The sequence below is a fragment of the Octopus sinensis genome, unplaced genomic scaffold (genome assembly GCF_006345805.1).
Source record: "Octopus sinensis unplaced genomic scaffold, ASM634580v1 Contig18740, whole genome shotgun sequence".
In the NCBI taxonomy this organism is placed as follows: domain Eukaryota; kingdom Metazoa; phylum Mollusca; class Cephalopoda; order Octopoda; family Octopodidae; genus Octopus; species Octopus sinensis.
The window spans coordinates 286,065-305,987 of NW_021835990.1; the positions used below are offsets into that span (position 1 = coordinate 286,065).

At 37.3% G+C, this 19,923-nt stretch overlaps 1 protein-coding gene across 1 annotated transcript; it reads right to left on the reverse strand.

The window, feature by feature from the left end:
• Window positions 1-239: 239 nt before the first annotated feature.
• Window positions 240-6,055, reverse strand: LOC115231575 (SCAN domain-containing protein 3-like). The gene is made up of 4 exons (XM_029801567.1): window positions 5,722-6,055; window positions 2,437-2,736; window positions 560-721; window positions 240-328 (listed from the first exon to the last, which is right to left on the reverse strand). Exons 1-4 carry the CDS (start codon window positions 6,053-6,055, stop codon window positions 240-242), a joined length of 885 nt encoding a protein of 294 aa, XP_029657427.1.
• Between the last annotated feature and the right edge of the window lie 13,868 nt (window positions 6,056-19,923).

Consider the following 19,923-nt stretch of genomic DNA (forward strand, 5'->3'; position numbering starts at 1 on the left):
AGGGAAAACTTACATATCTCACATTCAGTAATAACTTTTCTTATAACGCTACTTTCTATAATAAAGTAGTTTTGAAGGCAGAGAAATTCTATTTTGTTTATCCCTTTATGCGAGATCACATGCAGCGACCTTCTTTCACTGTTTCCTTTTCTTCATATGGGGATTCAAATCTGCTTAGTTTTAATGATGGATTTGTTCCATAATCTTTTAATATTCGAACCTATAATGTTACTAATTAATTATACGTCATTCCCTTCTTCAAAATCATACTTCGATCTGTGCACTCCCATCTTTTTATTCATTCTTTTAAAATACGGTGAATCCATATCTGTGGACAAAAAATTAAAAATAGTGTTATTCGTTTCTAACGATGCCTCAATATTTTCATCTAAGTTATAAATGTGTTATTCTTTTTTTCTTTATAATAGCGTCAATATCTGGAGTGAAATCCTGAGTTACCGTCAATCTTAGAATATCACTTAAATGAGTGTGGGTGAGCCTTGATCGAAATTTTGTTTTGTTTATGTTTAAAAGAAAAGTTGTTCACTTAGATATTTACTTGCAAACATTGACAAGATTTTCGCAGCTAAGGCTGTTAAGTTGGGATACTTCGGCAAGAGATATTTATAAAAGGTGTCTAAGCCCACCATGGTAAATTTATTTTTCATATCTGAGTCATATTTCAAATCAATAATTTCCAATTGTAAGTTAGCTGCAAGATCTGTAATATTTGCAATGAATGGTGATCGAAAAACGATAAATTCTTTTTCAAGTTCACGAAAAATTTCAAAACGTGTCTCTAACTATAATCCTGTTATTTTCACTTTATAACTCACATTAACATTCGATGTGGTGGAAATTACACTTTTTAAACAAGAAGTCTAGTTACTAGACTATTTAATTTGAAGTATTTCGAAGCAACGCCATCCAAGACAACCGGGATAATCTTTACCTTTGCATCATAATGTATTGAAAGTTCGTTTGCGAGCATATTATATTATGAAATTTCTCGCTTTCGACTTGTTTGAGGCGGTTTTGGAAGTGATGCCAACGTCGATTAGGGTTATCTTTTGTTTAGTTTTGTCATAGACGAAAATATCTGGTTTGTTGGATTAAACTTTTGTTGCCAAATGCCCAACCGTTTTTTGCTTCTCATACAATGATTGCACAATGCTCCCTTGGTTGAAAAGAACAGATTTTTGTCCTGCAGTAGGCAATATTGTGTTTTATTTCTGGGAGAAACATTTATACTGAAAGCCACCCACTTGACGTTTCTATATCGACATTCTGGTCATCTAGACATTTGAATAATATGGAATGCACAGCTTTAAATTCGATCCTCTTGATTAACCAAAACCAATTTTCGACGCTCTCTCAAGTTGAACAATCAAATGAATCTTCCATTTGCTCTGAAATAGCACAATCATTTGAATCATCTAAAACAGGGGTCTCAAACTTTTGACAAGGCGGGACGGATAGAATATTTGGTAGATGACCGTGGGCCATAGTGTAAAATCAATTAGATTTAATAATGTTCCTAATTTTTTAATCACGACTAAGAAGACAGAATAACAAAAAAAGATTTAAACATTGAATAATATTCAAAATTTATTGCCTTGGTTGCAATTTGTCCCAATAAGTTGCAATTAATATCCTCGATTCGTCGTGCAATTGTATTTGCTCCAAGACTTATATTTTTAAATACATTTTCTTTTTCCGGGCATAACTCTTCTACTGTTTGCCTTATACATTCTTTTATTAACACTGCATCAGAAAAAGGCTTTCCATTTTTAGCCAAATATGAAGTAGCAAATGGCAACAAAACTTTCATTGCTTTATTCGACAAAATTTCATATTCCGTTCTTACATTCAACCAAAAAGAAATTAGCGGTTCTCTCTCAAATTTTTGTTTCAATAATGTATCGCATGACAATTCTATCAATTTTTCTTTTTCAAAAGTTGTCAATGCAAATTGATTATCTTCTTCATCAATAAATGGATTCTGTATCCATTCGAACATTTTACAGTCGAGATCTTTAAAATAGTGAGCAAAATGCTTCAACAAACAATCCAAATGTTCAGCAAATATGTCTTTGTTTGCTTCAATGTTCACTATGGCGCAAAAGGTGTTTAAAAGTGGAAACATGTCATAGATATTTTTTTGTATATTTGATTTCCATAATACCAATTTTTTCATAAATGCTTTTATTTTGTCCTTTTGAGAGAATAAATGTAGTTGTGGTCCCTGCATTGATTTATTCAATATACTCAATTTCCCAAAAATGTCAACTAAATAGGCAAATTTGACAATAAAGTCATCATCCCTGAACAACTTTGCATCTTCAATATCATTTTCATCAAGAAAATCTGCAACTTGATCTTTGAGTTCAAACACCCTTCTAATCACTTTTGCACGAGATAGCCAGCGTACCTCACAATAGTATAAAAGCGATGTATATTTTGAATCCATATCTTCACACAGCTTTGCAAAAAGCTTAGCTCTTAAAGGACTGTGTTTTATGTAGTTTATAACTTTTGTAATTTGCGCAAAAATATCGTTCAGTTCTGGACTCATATTCTTTGAGACAAGTGCTGATCTGTGCAGCATGCAGTGCGTCCAGATAATTTCTGGTGCTCTGTTTTTTACAAGAGCTTGAAGACCAGATTTATTTCCTGACATTGACTGTGCTCCGTCTGTACAAAGTCCAACACAATTGATCCATTCTATGTTATTTTCTTCAAAAAAAGTATCAATTATATTAAAAATTTCATTGGCCGTGCTCCTTCCAGGAAATGGTTTGCAGAATAATAGATCTTCTATTATTGTACTTTCTTCAGCATATCTTAATAATAAAATGGTATGGTGTGTGTCTGTCTGTCTGTCTGTGTGTCTGTCTGTCTGTCTGTCTGTCTGTGCACACCCACATTCAAATTGTTACAAACCAGATCAATAAAAAAATTATTTTCTGCGTTTTTGTTAAAATGAACAACAAGAAAGTCCTCGACTCACATGATGTGGTCCCCCAAAACTTTCAAGCCAAAAAATTAAAAAAATTATTTTCTGCGTTTTTGTTAAAATAAACAACAAGAAAGTCCTCGACTCACATGATGTGGTCCCCCAAAACCTTCAAGCCAAAAAATTAAAAAAAATTATTTTCTGCGTTTTTGTTAAAATGAACAACAAGAAAGTCCTCGACTCACATGATGTGGTCCCCCAAAACCTTCAAGCCAAAAAATTAAAAAAAATTATTTTCTGCGTTTTTGTTAAAATGAACAACAAGAAAGTCCTCGACTCACATGATGTGGTCCCCCAAAACCTTCAAGCCAAAAATTAAAAAAATTATTTTCTGCGTTTTTGTTAAAATGAACAACAAGAAAGTCCTCGACTCACATGATGTGGTCCCCCAAAACCTTCAAGGTAAAAAATTAAAAAAATTATTTTCTGCGTTTTTGTTAAAATGAACAACAAGAAAGTCCTCGACTCACATGATGTGGTCCCCCAAAACCTTCAAGCCAAAAAATTAAAAAAAATTATTTTCTGCGTTTTTGTTAAAATGAACAACAAGAAAGTCCTCGACTCACATGATGTGGTCCCCCAAAACCTTCAAGCCAAAAAATTAAAAAAAATTATTTTCTGCGTTTTTGTTAAAATGAACAACAAGAAAGTCCTCGACTCACATGATGTGGTCCCTCAAAACCTTCAAGCCAAAAAATTAAAAAAAATTATTTTCTGCGTTTTTGTTAAAATGAACAACAAGAAAGTCCTCGACTCACATGATGTGGTCCCTCAAAACCTTCAAGCCAAAAAATTTAAAAAAAATTATTTTCTGCGTTTTTGTTAAATGAACAACAAGAAAGTCCTCGACTCACATGATGTGGTCCCCCAAAACCTTCAAGCCCAAAAATTAAAAAAATATTTTCTGCGTTTTTGTTAAAATGAACGACAAGAAAGTCCTCGACTCACATGATGAGGTCCTCCACAACCTTCAAGCCTCGTGAGGCCATTAATTAGCTTAGCTATCTTTTTTCGATGACATAAATTCTTTTTTGTTAAATTTTCGTTAAAAAAATAAAATAAAAGCTCTAATTGTTATCGACCATGAATAGACTGTGCAATTATCAGATTTTGAAAACCACTAAAAAGGAAAAAGCAAAAATTATTAGAGATTTACATAATTGATTCTTTTTAACTGCCGAAACTGACAAATTCGATTATGCTACTGTTTAGATTTCTTAAAAGATAGAGGCAAATAAAATTTAAATTAGTCATGTAAATTTCAATTTGCCTATATTTAAATCTCCTTGATTTAACAGGCTTTAATTTTTTTCCTTATAATACTACAAAGATGAAGCTGATTATCATTTTCTTTACCGAAACAGACAAGTTCGATTATGCTAAAGTTTCAATTCCTTTAAACATAGAGGCAATTAAGTATAATGGCTTTGATTGGATAATACACTTTACATAAATTTCACTAAATAAATTTACGTAGAAAATTTAATATAAATTACTGATTCGCGTTTACAAAATCATAAGAATGTCCTATAAAGAGAGATCTGAGAATGTTAACAAACAAGAGAATATGAACCATATAACAAAAAAGAGAAACGAGGGAAGATGTGCTTAAATGGTGAGGGAACTTAGACAACAGCTGAACAAGGTCAGGACTGCTGTTAGACTCAACTACGGGTAATAGAATTATGCATTCTAGGTTAATTGTTTGGGATGAATGTACGATGGCTCATAAAGGCGCATTCAAGCAGTTGACCGAACATATAGAGATATCAAGAATTGTAGCGACCATTTGTTTGGGGGAGCATTAGTTGTATTGGCAGGTGATTTTAGACAGACGCTGCCAATTATTCAAAGAGGGACGCCTGCGGATGAATTGAATGCCTGCCTCAAATCGTCATATTTGTGGACACACATGAAAAAGGTAAGCTTAGATGTAAATGTACATGCACATTTACAAGGCGTTAATAGCATATTCCCACAAATCCTTCTAGATATTGGAAATGGGGCAATCACTTCAGAAATGCACGACCAGAAAATTAGGCTACCGGAAGAATTATGTATTTTCGTAGAAACAGCAGAAGAATTATTGAATGCCGTCTATTCCGAACTATCTGAACACTACGTGAATTTCGACTGGCTGCGTGAACGAGCTATATTAGCTCCACTTAATGATGAGGTACTTAATATAAATTTAGATTTATTAATGAAAATCCCTGGCAGAGAAAGAATATATAAATCGGTCGACGTTATTATGGACCATGAAAGGGCCTGCGATAGATTTAAGAGACTACAATTTCCGCTGAAGATAAGTTTTGCTATGACAATAAACAAGGCCCAGGGACAGTCTTTAAAGGTAGTAGGCTTATTTTTAGAGAACGAGTGCTTTTCACATGGCCAGCTGTATGTGGGGTGCTCAAGGGTAGGTAGAAGAGAAATTTATTTATATTTGCCAAGGATGGACGGACTGCAAACATCGTTTATCCACAGGCCTTAGAATAAGGTTATATCAAAGCAGGTCGCATTTATATATCTACATAAATTTATAGTTATTTAAGGAAACTGCGAGCGTAGCGAGCAGGGCCTCCGCAGGAGCTAGCTCGCAGTGAGCGAAGCGAACTGCTGAGCTAGTCTGACATATGCAATTAAATGTGCATTTTTATTTATGTCAGCTCCCTCATCAACTTGTATAGCAAATTTACAGTTACGTAGTCGAGAAACCAACTGATCACAAAGATCTTCAGATATGTCATCAATTCTTCTAGCGACTGTGTTATCAGCAAGCGGTATTTGCTGTAATTGTTTTGCATAGGATTCGCCAAACATTGCTTCAACCATATCGATAGCTGCTGGCAAAACTAGAGTTTCTCCGATATTGTGCGGTTTCTTGCATTTTGCAATCCTGTAAGAAACTTTGTACGATGCTAGTAAAGCATTTGAAGAGACAGAAACAAGTTTTTTTAACGATTTCGTTTGGTTATCAAACTCTTCTAATTTTCTTTTAAAAAATTCTTCAGACTTATGGACATGTTCAGAATGCATCGTTTCAAAATGTCTTCTTAATTTGCATGGCCTCATACTATCTGCTGCAAGTGTTTTGAGGCAAAGCAAACAGAGGGGTTTTTCCCTCTTTTTTCAATCACTTCATCAAGATCCCTAAACTCTTTGAATCCCATATAAGGGATTTTCTCTGCTCGAAGGGGAATGTAGTTAAGCCATCCCACTGGCGCTGATAGTGCTCGGACTCAGGCCGCCTCAAGTCAAACCGGGCCTTTCATAAGAGACCTGCCGCAACAAAATCTGTAGACTTTCCGTTAGTGAAGGTTTCGAAGAACGATGTCTGAGAGAGTGCGGGAGGCAGAATGAGAGGACAGATAAGCCGGAAGGGCCAAATCGGAACAGAATCTCAGACAAGGCCACCCCAGCGCACAGGTAAAGTCGCCTGAGACCAGCCAGAATTGTCGAAAGCAAGATTGAATAGGGAGCTCATACTGAGCTTAAGGATGTAATTGAAATCAGATAGGAGGTCACTTCTGTGGAAACAGGGTGCACATCTTAGCGTATAAAGGACCTTAGGGGCGGAAAAGTAATTTCGCAGGAGGAAAAATGCAGCGTGAGGGTCGATGTTTTTAAGGCTCTCGATCATTTTAGAGAGATTCGATATTTTTTTGAAAATAAAATTTCTAGAGCGGAATACCCATAGGAGCCCCAAGGATGGATAGATTAAACTTTTCGGCAATACGAACGTCTGGAAAAATATTGCGGCAAACAGAAGAGGCGGCAGAGAATAAACTTTGTTGAAGGTGGATATTCACAATTTCAGATTTATTTGCATTAATGGATAGGCCAATGGCCGAGAGGGATGGAAGGATAATCCAGAGGTCATCAAAAACCACTTCGGGAGAACCACAAATAGTTGCGTCGTCCAGGTATTAAATGTTTACGGGGGATCGGACAGAATGGGCGATGCCATTAACGCCTAGGGCGAAAAGCACAGGACCCAGGGAATCGCCTTGCTGGACCCCAGTAGACGAGGTGATAGGAACGTCGTCAAACATAAGTATGCTTGTGGATGCGTAAGCGAGATGTACGAGGGGGTATGCAGAAGGAGCCATTTCGCGGCAGCACTCCAGTAAGTGATCCCGTCTGATGGAGTTAAAAGCATTAGATAAACTCCTCGGAAGATTTTAACAGCTCACGAATGGAATGGGCCGCGGCCTCGCAACCATTGAAAACGCTGACACCAAGGTGAGCGGGCAGAAAGTTTGGAGACAAACAAGGGACAATGGCATGACAGGGAAGCTTAGTGGAGACCTTCCGGAAAACATTTCCCACAGAGATGGGTCTTACTTCGTTGTCCTTCTTCCTGAAGGCAGTAAGGTTTGCTCTCTGTATGATCGAGTTGAGTTCACTGTGACTGGGGGCACGACCGGCACTCCGCCGGCAAGCGAGGGGATGCAAACCGTACTCGTCAACAGTTCCCCCACAACGGCATTTGTGCGTCTGGCAGATTTTTCGCCCGACACGGAGGGAGATTGCGATTCTTAGGCATTTCTTGTCCACCAGGTTCCCGATGGAAGGGAGAGCCTTTAACCAGACACTGCTGCCTTCACAGCGACCTGCACGGAGGCAAGCGACACGGTGTTGATTGGAGACAAGAAGGAGGCCTTCGAAAATTGCTTGACAAGAGATTTCGTCCTATTGACGCTGGACAGATTGAGAAATTATTTAACTTAAAACCCAATTTTATTTATTACTTCCTGGATATTTTTTAAAAAAGCGTGAGCTACTTGTTTAAAAATTTGAAAAACACTTTTTTCTTTTATGATTTTCCAATGGAAATTAAATCAAAAAATTATTGTTTATTAAAATTTATAAATTTGGTTTCGGCTCCCGCGTTGTTGTAAACACGGTAAAATAAAAGGATCTTCAACATTTTTCTTTTTAGCGTAGTCCCGTTAATTCGTGGTCTTACTCGGAAGGTCGTTCCCAGATGAGGAGCGTAGTGGTGTTCCATTGCGAGATTTGCTGGAGTTTTCCTGTCCATTTTTATGATGTGACCGAATAAGCCTCATCTATTACTTCTTATTTCTTCGTCCGAAGGATGTACATTGTAATTGGAGTAGAGATGTTTGTTTGATATGGGCTTTGGCCAAAAGATTTTTAGAATGTATTTCAGCTGCATTCTATGGAAGAAATTCAGATTTTCCATTTCGTGCACTGTGAGTGCCCAAGAGGAGGAATTGTACAATAAGACTGGTTTTACGAACATATTGTATAGTTTGATTTTTAAGACGCAGAAATTTGTTTACCTCTCAACCATACGTTGTTTAATCTTTTAAGCGCAAAAGTTTCTAGTGATTTTCTTCGTATCATGTCTTCTGTATCTCCTAAGAGAGTTTCTTTGTATGTTTCCATTTTTCCTCGTGTCGTTGTTCACATCGCCTCATCATAGTGTATTCTGTTATCTCAGTGTTAATTTTTAGGAATGATTTTTCAAAAGTGTTGGCCAAATGTGTTGACAATTTGTCCAAAATTTAATAATATGTGAAAAATTAATCTACGTCTCGATCTGCAAGCGCGACGGGCAGGGATTTTCCTTTGTAATTTATTAGTTTGTTCCCCGAACTATATTGGCATACCCTTCAACTCTCAATTTGTTTATTTAGTATTTAAAGAAAATTTTAAACTTTGAGCATTCACAAAGCACAAATTTTCTTGTCTTCAGTCAAACTTTCTAGCTTTAAAAGTTTTGATGTACATGTACATGCGCGCAATAAATTTCCACCTACCTTTTTAAATTTCTCCTTTAAATAATAAATGATCCAAGTGAATTAAGAACGACCAACTTCACTGATTAAAGTGAATTGGAGTTTGTCAGCTAAACCATGTGAATGACTTCAATCCGGATGACGTCACAATTAAAAACTGCAAGATTATCTTGAGGAACAATGCCATCATTAATTTAAGTCCCCAACCATTTACTTTTTGTTAGTTAGTTATAGGACGTTTGCGTTACCAATAAACAGTATTTATTGTTTCGCTTGTGTAATGTTCTTTGTAGTGTCGGCACTCTGACGTTAGTACATTAGGTGGTATTTTCCGAAAACGTCATCCTCCCTCGACTTTTGTATCTTGAAGACAACATACATCCATTTCATAACGATCCTTGTACAGGGTGTACCTTTTTGAACTCGCTGCTAGTCCTCTAACATTAAATGAGGCGATAGTAAATGGCCCTGATCGAATAGAACAAGAACATATTTGAGGAAATTGTCTAATTTTAGTTGAAAATTAAGTAAAGGTTTTGTTTAAGACTAGCCTTTTTGACGTCAAGTAAAAAGTTTAATTGGCTTGTGTTTACTGATCAAGAAGTTTTGCACGTTTTGCAAGGAGAATGTCGAATTGGTGTAAGTCCCCAACCATTTACTATCAGTGTAAATACGCAAGGTCAAATATTTATGGCACATTTATTGCAATCTTCCTTAAAGGCGTTAAGATCCATTAGAAAAGTGGCCGTTGTCGGCATACTTGTCAGATTTGTTGACCAATCCCTCCAAACCACCGAAATAGAGATGTCTCGAAGACAACCAAGAAGATGGCCTCCAAAAATGAGGACCAAAAACCAGTATGAGAAGATGCTCTTTAGTAAGTGCTGCTTTCTCTACATCTCTAGCCATATGCTTAAATGTAGCCATATAGAAAGTATATTAATTTTATTAAATAAAAATTAACTTCTGAGAAGTTTGTTCCTCAGACGGAGGTCCCCGATATAGTGACAAAGTCCTTTTTGGTAATGATTCCCACCACCTCACTACACGACAGTCTTACCATATACGCACTTATTTTTGGTAATCAAAACTTGCCGGATTCCCAACTTTTGGAACATTTCCAACGTGATGTGGATAGACCCGAACACAGTCATTGGACTCTGTGGTTGGCCCAAAGACCTGACCTGGTAGAGGATGACGAGAGTCTGACCGACTTGTGATGTTCCGGGCGAGGACCAGAAAAATAGACGATTATGCTGTCGGAAAATCCATTCAATCGGTCTATCATTAAGTAGAAGGTGTATCCAGTGCGTATTCGAGGTCTCTTCGATAAACAAACCCCGCCAACACTTTGTAGTGCCTGGACACGACCACTGGAAATCCGTTGTAGTTCGTTTCCTCGAGAATTTGTTCTGAAATGGAGAGAAATGAATACTGATTTCGGAAATGGTCATTTTGTTCTGCTCGATAACAGTCAGTTTGGCCGAGTTGTCCCTGAGAGTGAATGCCCAACAAAACATTGCGTGGAGAACGTCATTGGCCGTGCCACTCTCGAAAATCTCGTCCTTTCCGTCGAGGAAGGGGAAGCCGTTCAGGTGGATGTGTCGGTCGTATCTATGAAATAAAAGCAGTGCCTACATCCCTTCCTTCCCTAACCAGTCAGTAATCCACTTGCTGGTCATGGTGGCCATTATTATGGGGATTATGTAGGAAATCCCGCCAGTCATCTCGTACACCAGGGACACTACTATAAATACTCAATAACACCAGTCATTCGGATGACCCCCCAAGTGTGGCGGCAGCTCACACAAGCGCGTACACTCCGGGGTTGATCACAGCCACCAGAGAAGTCGAGTTGATGTAGAACGTCCTACAATGACCACAGTCCCCAACCGGGCAATCTGCTGCACTCCTATGCCCACGATTCGCCCCATTATGGCCCCCGCACAAATCGTGGGAATGAATAATCCAGCAGGCACCTTCGAATGAGCCCACACAACACCTTCAGTCCAAACGTGGTCACCGTGAACACAAATTTGAGGACAAGGATGATGACCAACTGCCACATGGAGGTGTATATTCCAGCCCAAAGAGAAGGGTTCCCCTGACGGTCCTGCCCGACCGAGTAGTCCCATTGGTAGTCACTAAGACATGGAAAAGTCCACTACCAGAGCGGATTGGAATCCCCGACGTGGCAGGCAGCAAAGAGTTGTCGGATGAAGGAATTGGAGTCCTGACGAGTGAAGGAGAAGGGGTATTGCATGTTGAATCTAGCGGCGTTAAGCGCGCGCTTCACAACGTCATTCAATGAGGCGTGCCTGGGGATCCTGCCGGCACTGAGGCGACAAGAGAGAGTGTAAACCTCTCCTGTCAATGAGTTGTTCACATCTGCAATGGTGCGGCTGGCAAATCTCTATGCCAAGCCGTAAACAGATTCCGATGCGGACCGATTCGTCGTCCAGGAACATGCTCGCTGACGAGATCGGTAACGCATTCAACTAATCTCCCGAATGCGGTTGACAAGCACAATTAATGCTTGCCAACTGAAACTGATCGGCGTGTGACCGGATATCTTCAATTATGTGAGAACAATAAATGTTGTCCCAGTTCTTTTGAGCCGACGGAATGTCCGGGACTTTAAGCCCCCGAGAAACCCACACGTTGACACCAGCCGCATATTCCAACAACTCGCACTGGTCAGAAGAGGGAAAAAGAACAGAGTTGACGAAATTAGTGGAAGCGGACAATGAAAACCGTAACGGGCTTACCATTGAAATAGTCTATAGAATCTTTTCTTTGAAATAACATTTGTTTGCTATATAATATTACAAATGTTTTAATTTATTTTAAAATTTAAGTAAATTTAGAGTAATAAAATTCCGGAAATTTGAACAAACAAGTCTTTACGTAGTGCATTATATTTTGCCGTCAATTTTATAAAGTACTAGCTCGGCAGCTCGCTTCGCTCACCGCGACCTAGCTCCTGCGGAGGGCCTGTTTCATCAAACAACTATAAGTTTATGTAGATGTATAAAACTACCTGGTTTAATGTAACCCTATTCTATCGCCTGTTGATAAACGATGTTTGTCGTCCGTCCTTCCTTGGCATATATGAATAAATTTTCTCTTCTGCCTACCCTCGAGCATCCCACATACAGCTGTCCATGTGAAAAGCACTCACTCTCTAAAAATAACCCAACTACCTTTAATGACTGTCCCTGGGCCTTGTTTATTGTCATTGCAAAACTCATCCTCAAAGGAAATTGCAGCCTTTTAAATCTAAATGGTAATTCATCAGAAATTATCGGAATTCGTGGAATATAAACATCCTCACCTCAATACTTACCTGTTAATATCGTCGCCTCTATTACGTTAGCCATCTTTCTTCAGCTTCATTTTTCCTCCTTCGGTTATCTATTTAAAAAATTATTTTTGAATAATAAAAAATATTAGGAAAAAAGAGGCATACAGAAAATAAATTCTATCTTTACGAAAAACTTCTTTTCTTAAGGTCGTCTTCCCTCTTTCGGTTATCTATTGAAAAAATTATTTTTGAATAATAAAAAAATTTAGGAAAAGAGGCATACCGAAAATAAATTCTATCTTCACGAAAAACTTAACTAAATAGCTAATATTTTTACGCAAATTCTTCTGATTGCGCTGTCAATTGGTGGTAAATTGTGTTAATGATTGTGCTAATGTGGTTTCAACTATCAAAGTGTTTTTCAAAATCAGTTAATTGCACACTCTATTCAAGGTCGTGCGTCAATTGGTGGTAAATTGTGTTAATGATTGTGCTAATCTGGTTTCAACTATCAAAGTGGTTTTTCAAAATCTGTTAATTGCACACTCTATTCAAAGTCGTGCAATCTGTGATTGCACATTCTGTCAAAGTCAAATATGATAATAGCTTTAATTTTGATTCATGGTCGATAATGATATATGCATTTAATTTTAAAGAGAAAAACATAGGATGAATTGAATTTCTTTATCGCGAATAATTGGGAGTTCATCATTGTTAATATTCTCGCTGTCGTTTTCATCAAGGATATTCTTAATACGTGAGATTTTTGCCTTGAAGGTTTTAATGGACCTCATCATGAATGTCGAGGACATTCGCGTTGTTCATTTTAATCAAAATGCAGAAAATAATTTTTTGATTTTTTGGGGGGGAAGGTTTTAAGGACTTCATCATGTAAGTCGAGGACATTGTAGTTGTTCATTTAACCAAAATGCAGAAAATTTTTTTTTAATTTTTTTTGGGGGGAAGGTTTTAAGGACTTCATCATGTAAGTTGAGGACATTGTAGTTGTTCATTTTAACCAAAATGCAGAAAATTTTTTTTTAATTTTTTTGGGGGGAAGGTTTTAAGGACTTCATCATGTAAGTCGAGGACATTGTAGTTGTTCATTTTAACCAAAATGCAGAAATTTTTTTTTTAATTTTTTTTGGGGGGGAAGGTTTTAAGGACTTCATCATGTAAGTCGAGGACATTGTAGTTGTTCATTTTAACCAAAATGCAGAAAATTTTTTTTTAATTTTTTTTGGGGGGGAAGGTTTTAAGGACTTCATCATGTAAGTCGAGGACATTGTAGTTGTTCATTTTAACCAAAATGCAGAAAATTTTTTTTTAATTTTTTTTGGGGGGGAAGGTTTTAAGGACTTCATCATGTAAGTCGAGGACATTGTAGTTGTTCATTTTAACCAAAATGCAGAAAATTTTTTTTTAATTTTTTTTGGGGGGAAGGTTTTAAGGACCTCATCATGTAAGTCGAGGACATTGTAGTTGTTCATTTTAACCAAAATGCAGAAAATTTTTTTTTAATTTTTTTTGGGGGGGAAGGTTTTAAGGACTTCATCATGTAAGTCGAGGACATTGTAGTTGTTCATTTTAACCAAAATGCAGAAAATTTTTTTTAATTTTTTTTGGGGGGGAAGGTTTTAAGGACTTCATCATGTAAGTCGAGGACATTGTAGTTGTTCATTTTAACCAAAATGCAGAAAATTTTTTTTTAATTTTTTTTGGGGGGAAGGTTTTAAGGACCTCATCATGTAAGTCGAGGACATTGTAGTTGTTCATTTTAACCAAAATGCAGAAAATTTTTTTTAATTTTTTTTGGGGGGGAAGGTTTTAAGGACTTCATCATGTAAGTCGAGGACATTGTAGTTGTTCATTTTAACCAAAATGCAGAAAATTTTTTTTTAATTTTTTTGGGGGGGAAGGTTTTAAGGACTTCATCATGTAAGTCGAGGACATTGTAGTTGTTCATTTTAACCAAAATGCAGAAAATTTTTTTTTAATTTTTTTGGGGGGGAAGGTTTTAAGGACCTCATCATGTAAGTCGAGGACATCGTATTGCCAATTTGAAGTTGGTGTGCACACACAGACAGACAGACAGACAGACAGACACACAGACAGACAGACACACAGACAGACACACACCATACCATTTTATTATTAAGATGTTAATTTAAAACAATTTTTAATATAGAATAAACTCTAAATGTCAGAAAACCTTCTTTTTTCAATGTGTAATAAAATGGTGGACAATTATGTGCGAAATCGTGGAGATGGACCACAAGCATTTCACCGTACATACAGAAAGTGTGTGGGGTCACGGTCTGAACATCGTGAAAAGATGGCTAGACTGTTGAGAAGTGTCGGAATCACCTGAACACGTTAGTTAATGGTTAAGACGGTGATTCTGTTTTTTGGCTTAAAATAATAATAATCTTAATAATAAAATGGTATGGTGTGTGTCTGTCTGTCTGTCTGTGTGTCTGTCTGTCTGTCTGTCTGTCTGTGCACACCCACATTCAAATTGTTACAAACCAGATCAATAAAAAAATTATTTTCTGCGTTTTTGTTAAAATGAACAACAAGAAAGTCCTCGACTCACATGATGTGGTCCCCCAAAACTTTCAAGCCAAAAAATTAAAAAAATTATTTTCTGCGTTTTTGTTAAAATAAACAACAAGAAAGTCCTCGACTCACATGATGTGGTCCCCCAAAACCTTCAAGCCAAAAAATTAAAAAAAATTATTTTCTGCGTTTTTGTTAAAATGAACAACAAGAAAGTCCTCGACTCACATGATGTGGTCCCCCAAAACCTTCAAGCCAAAAAATTAAAAAAAATTATTTTCTGCGTTTTTGTTAAAATGAACAACAAGAAAGTCCTCGACTCACATGATGTGGTCCCCCAAAACCTTCAAGCCAAAAAATTAAAAAAAATTATTTTCTGCGTTTTTGTTAAAATGAACAACAAGAAAGTCCTCGACTCACATGATGTGGTCCCCCAAAACCTTCAAGGTAAAAAATTAAAAAAATTATTTTCTGCGTTTTTGTTAAAATGAACAACAAGAAAGTCCTCGACTCACATGATGTGGTCCCCCAAAACCTTCAAGCCAAAAAATTAAAAAAAATTATTTTCTGCGTTTTTGTTAAAATGAACAACAAGAAAGTCCTCGACTCACATGATGTGGTCCCCCAAAACCTTCAAGCCAAAAAATTAAAAAAAATTATTTTCTGCGTTTTTGTTAAAATGAACAACAAGAAAGTCCTCGACTCACATGATGTGGTCCCTCAAAACCTTCAAGCCAAAAAATTAAAAAAAATTATTTTCTGCGTTTTTGTTAAAATGAACAACAAGAAAGTCCTCGACTCACATGATGTGGTCCCTCAAAACCTTCAAGCCAAAAAATTTAAAAAAAATTATTTTCTGCGTTTTTGTTAAATGAACAACAAGAAAGTCCTCGACTCACATGATGTGGTCCCCCAAAACCTTCAAGCCCAAAAATTAAAAAAAATATTTTCTGCGTTTTTGTTAAAATGAACGACAAGAAAGTCCTCGACTCACATGATGAGGTCCTCCACAACCTTCAAGCCTCGTGAGGCCATTAATTAGCTTAGCTATCTTTTTTCGATGACATAAATTCTTTTTTGTTAAATTTTCGTTAAAAAATAAAATAAAAGCTCTAATTGTTATCGACCATGAATAGACTGTGCAATTATCAGATTTTGAAAACCACTAAAAAGGAAAAAGCAAAAATTATTAGAGATTTACATAATTGATTCTTTTTAACTGCCGAAACTGACAAATTCGATTATGCTACTGTTTAGATTTCTTAAAAGATAGAGGCAAATAAAATTTAAATTAGTCATGTAAATTTCAATTTGCCTATATTTAAATCTCCTTGATTTAACAGGCTTTAATTTTTTTCCTTATAATACTACAAAGATGAAGCTGATTATCATTTTCTTTACCGAAACAGACAAGTTCGATTATGCTAAAGTTTCAATTCCTTTAAACATAGAGGCAATTAAGTATAATGGCTTTGATTGGATAATACACTTTACATAAATTTCACTAAATAAATTTACGTAGAAAATTTAATATAAATTACTGATTCGCGTTTACAAAATCATAAGAATGTCCTATAAAGAGAGATCTGAGAATGTTAACAAACAAGAGAATATGAACCATATAACAAAAAAAGAGAAACGAGGGAAGATGTGCTTAAATGGTGAGGGAACTTAGACAACAGCTGAACAAGGTCAGGACTGCTGTTAGACTCAACTACGGGTAATAGAATTATGCATTCTAGGTTAATTGTTTGGGATGAATGTACGATGGCTCATAAAGGCGCATTCAAGCAGTTGACCGAACATATAGAGATATCAAGAATTGTAGCGACCATTTGTTTGGGGGAGCATTAGTTGTATTGGCAGGTGATTTTAGACAGACGCTGCCAATTATTCAAAGAGGGACGCCTGCGGATGAATTGAATGCCTGCCTCAAATCGTCATATTTGTGGACACACATGAAAAAGGTAAGCTTAGATGTAAATGTACATGCACATTTACAAGGCGTTAATAGCATATTCCCACAAATCCTTCTAGATATTGGAAATGGGGCAATCACTTCAGAAATGCACGACCAGAAAATTAGGCTACCGGAAGAATTATGTATTTTCGTAGAAACAGCAGAAGAATTATTGAATGCCGTCTATTCCGAACTATCTGAACACTACGTGAATTTCGACTGGCTGCGTGAACGAGCTATATTAGCTCCACTTAATGATGAGGTACTTAATATAAATTTAGATTTATTAATGAAAATCCCTGGCAGAGAAAGAATATATAAATCGGTCGACGTTATTATGGACCATGAAAGGGCCTGCGATAGATTTAAGAGACTACAATTTCCGCTGAAGATAAGTTTTGCTATGACAATAAACAAGGCCCAGGGACAGTCTTTAAAGGTAGTAGGCTTATTTTTAGAGAACGAGTGCTTTTCACATGGCCAGCTGTATGTGGGGTGCTCAAGGGTAGGTAGAAGAGAAATTTATTTATATTTGCCAAGGATGGACGGACTGCAAACATCGTTTATCCACAGGCCTTAGAATAAGGTTATATCAAAGCAGGTCGCATTTATATATCTACATAAATTTATAGTTATTTAAGGAAACTGCGAGCGTAGCGAGCAGGGCCTCCGCAGGAGCTAGCTCGCAGTGAGCGAAGCGAACTGCTGAGCTAGTAATAAATAAATACAATAACCGCCTTGATTACACTTTGATGGAAACAATTTGAGAATGATTATGTCTCATTATTCGAGACAGCTCGTGCTCGTGCATTAGAGTTTGTTCTAATGTACATAAAACGGTGTTTCAATAAAGGGGACGACGGGTATAAGGTTGTGCTTGAGAACTTCTTACTGGACTTGATCATAGCCGGGAGAAAGCCGAGATGGTCTGGAGCAGATTTAATGTTGAGTATTCTCCTCAAATTGCTTGTAAAATATTAAATTTGATTTTTAGGTCAAACAATGTCACCGGCCGTAGGATAGACGGCGCCGTTGAGTGGACACTAAGCAATATTTTTAATTAAAAATATTTTTACAATAATAATCTCCATTAAAGAATCAAAATTATTTAAATAATTTATTAAATTTTCCTAATTTTTGTTTAAATTAAGAATCGCGTGAGAATGGTTTTGTTGTATCTATTGCAATCCTTTGTTGAAAAATTAATTAATTATATTGAAACTGGCTTGATAGAAGATGAAACACAGAGGAAAGAACGTTTTAAAATACGTTCTCTCTCAAAAAATTTTATTTATGAGCAATCTGTGCTTTTCATTCTGAAAAATGGTAAAAAACTAAGATTCTTCACTATCGAACAAAATGAATTTAAGATGAAAACAATTGAGGTAAATATAAAATCAAATTTTGTAGGCTGAACACAATTTAAACCATTTTGGTCGTGATAGGCTTTATTCCAAACTCTGTGAAGAAATTTATCCGATTACGAGAAAAGAGGTCCTTACTGTTGTTAGCCGGTGTGAAGTTTGCCAGGTTTAATATTTATGAGCAATATAGGCGATGCGTTTGATGGCCACTAAACCAACTATTACTCCTATTATAGGAGATTCTGTTATTATCCGACATGACAGAGACGCAAATGTGAATAATAGGAAATATCATCTTCACGATGAAATATCTTCAGAGAAATTTTATATCGTTGACAAAAAAATAATTTATGTGTGTTAAAAGATGAAAATGGAACAGAAATTGAATCCATTCACATTAGTAGACTCAAACGATTAGTTTAAATTTTTGGTTAATAAACTTTCAAAAATTGTATAAAAAGTTTTTCAACTTAAAATAAGAAGCAAACACACCGCGGCCGAAGGCCGCATAGGGGAATAGTTGGATTCCAAAAAAAATCCGGCCGTAGGCCAATTGGTTTAGGTTGGACTTTAAAAACTACACACCGCGGCCGAAGGCCGCATAGGGGAATAGTTGGATTCCAAAAAAATCCGGCCGTAGGCCAATTGGTTTAGGTTGGACTTTAAAAACTACACACCGCGGCCGAAGGCCGCATAGGGGAATAGTTGGATTCCAAAAAAAATCCGGCCGTAGGCCAATTGGTTTAGGTTGCACTTTAAAAACTACACACCGCGGCCGAAGGCCGCATAGGGGAATAGTTGGATTCCAAAAAAAATCCGGCCGTAGGCCAATTGGTTTAGGTTGGACTTTAAAAACTACACACCGCGGCCGAAGGCCGCATAGGGGAATAGTTGGATTCCAAAAAAATCCGGCCGTAGGCCAATTGGTTTAGGTTGGACTTTAAAAACTACACACCGCGGCCGAAGGCCGCATAGGGGAATAGTTGGATTCCAAAAAAATCCGGCCGTAGGCCAATTGGTTTAGGTTGGACTTTAAAAACTACACACCGCGGCCGAAGGTCGCATAGGGGAATAGTTGGATTCCAAAAAAATCCGGCCGTAGGCCAATTGGTTTAGGTTGGACTTTAAAAACTACACACCGCGGCCGAAGGTCGCATAGGGGAATAGTTGGATTCCAAAAAAATCCGGCCGTAGGCCAATTGGTTTAGGTTGGACTTTAAAAACTACACACCGCGGCCGAAGGTCGCATAGGGGAATAGTTGGATTCCAAAAAAATCCGGCCGTAGGCCAATTGGTTTAGGTTGGACTTTAAAAACTACACACCGCGGCCGAAGGCCGCATAGGGGAATAGTTGGATTCCAAAAAAATCCGGCCGTAGGCCAATTGGTTTAGGTTGGACTTTAAAAACTACACACCGCGGCCGAAGGTCGCATAGGGGAATAGTTGGATTCCAAAAAAATCCGGCCGTAAACCAATTGGTTTAGGTTGGACTTTAAAAACTACACACCGCGGCCGAAGGTCGCATAGGGGAATAGTTGGATTCCAAAAAAATCCGGCCGTAGGCCAATTGGTTTAGGTTGGACTTTAAAAACTACACACCGCGGCCGAAGGCCGCATAGGGGAATAGTTGGATTCCAAAAAAATCCGGCCGTAGGCCAATTGGTTTAGGTTGGACTTTAAAAACTACACACCGCGGCCGAAGGTCGCATAGGGGAATAGTTGGATTCCAAAAAAATCCGGCCGTAGGCCAATTGGTTTAGGTTGGACTTTAAAAACTACACACCGCGGCCGAAGGTCGCATAGGGGAATAGTTGGATTCCAAAAAAATCCGGCCGTAGGCCAATTGGTTTAGGTTGGACTTTAAAAACTACACACCGCGGCCGAAGGTCGCATAGGGGAATAGTTGGATTCCAAAAAAATCCGGCCGTAGGCCAATTGGTTTAGGTTGGACT

Bases quoted from the DNA above. Each gene is read 5' to 3' on its own strand.
- LOC115231575 (XM_029801567.1), bottom strand. From the start codon at position 6,055: ATGCATTCTGAACATGTCCATAAGTCTGAAGAATTTTTTAAAAGAAAA. The intron at 2,737-5,721 runs GTAACTGTAAAT...CTTTTTTTGAAG, and splicing joins TCAGTTGGTTTCTCGACTAC to AAAATAACATAGAATGGATC. The intron at 329-559 runs GTAAATATCTAA...TTTTGTCCACAG, and splicing joins AATCTTGTCAATGTTTGCAA to ATATGGATTCACCGTATTTT.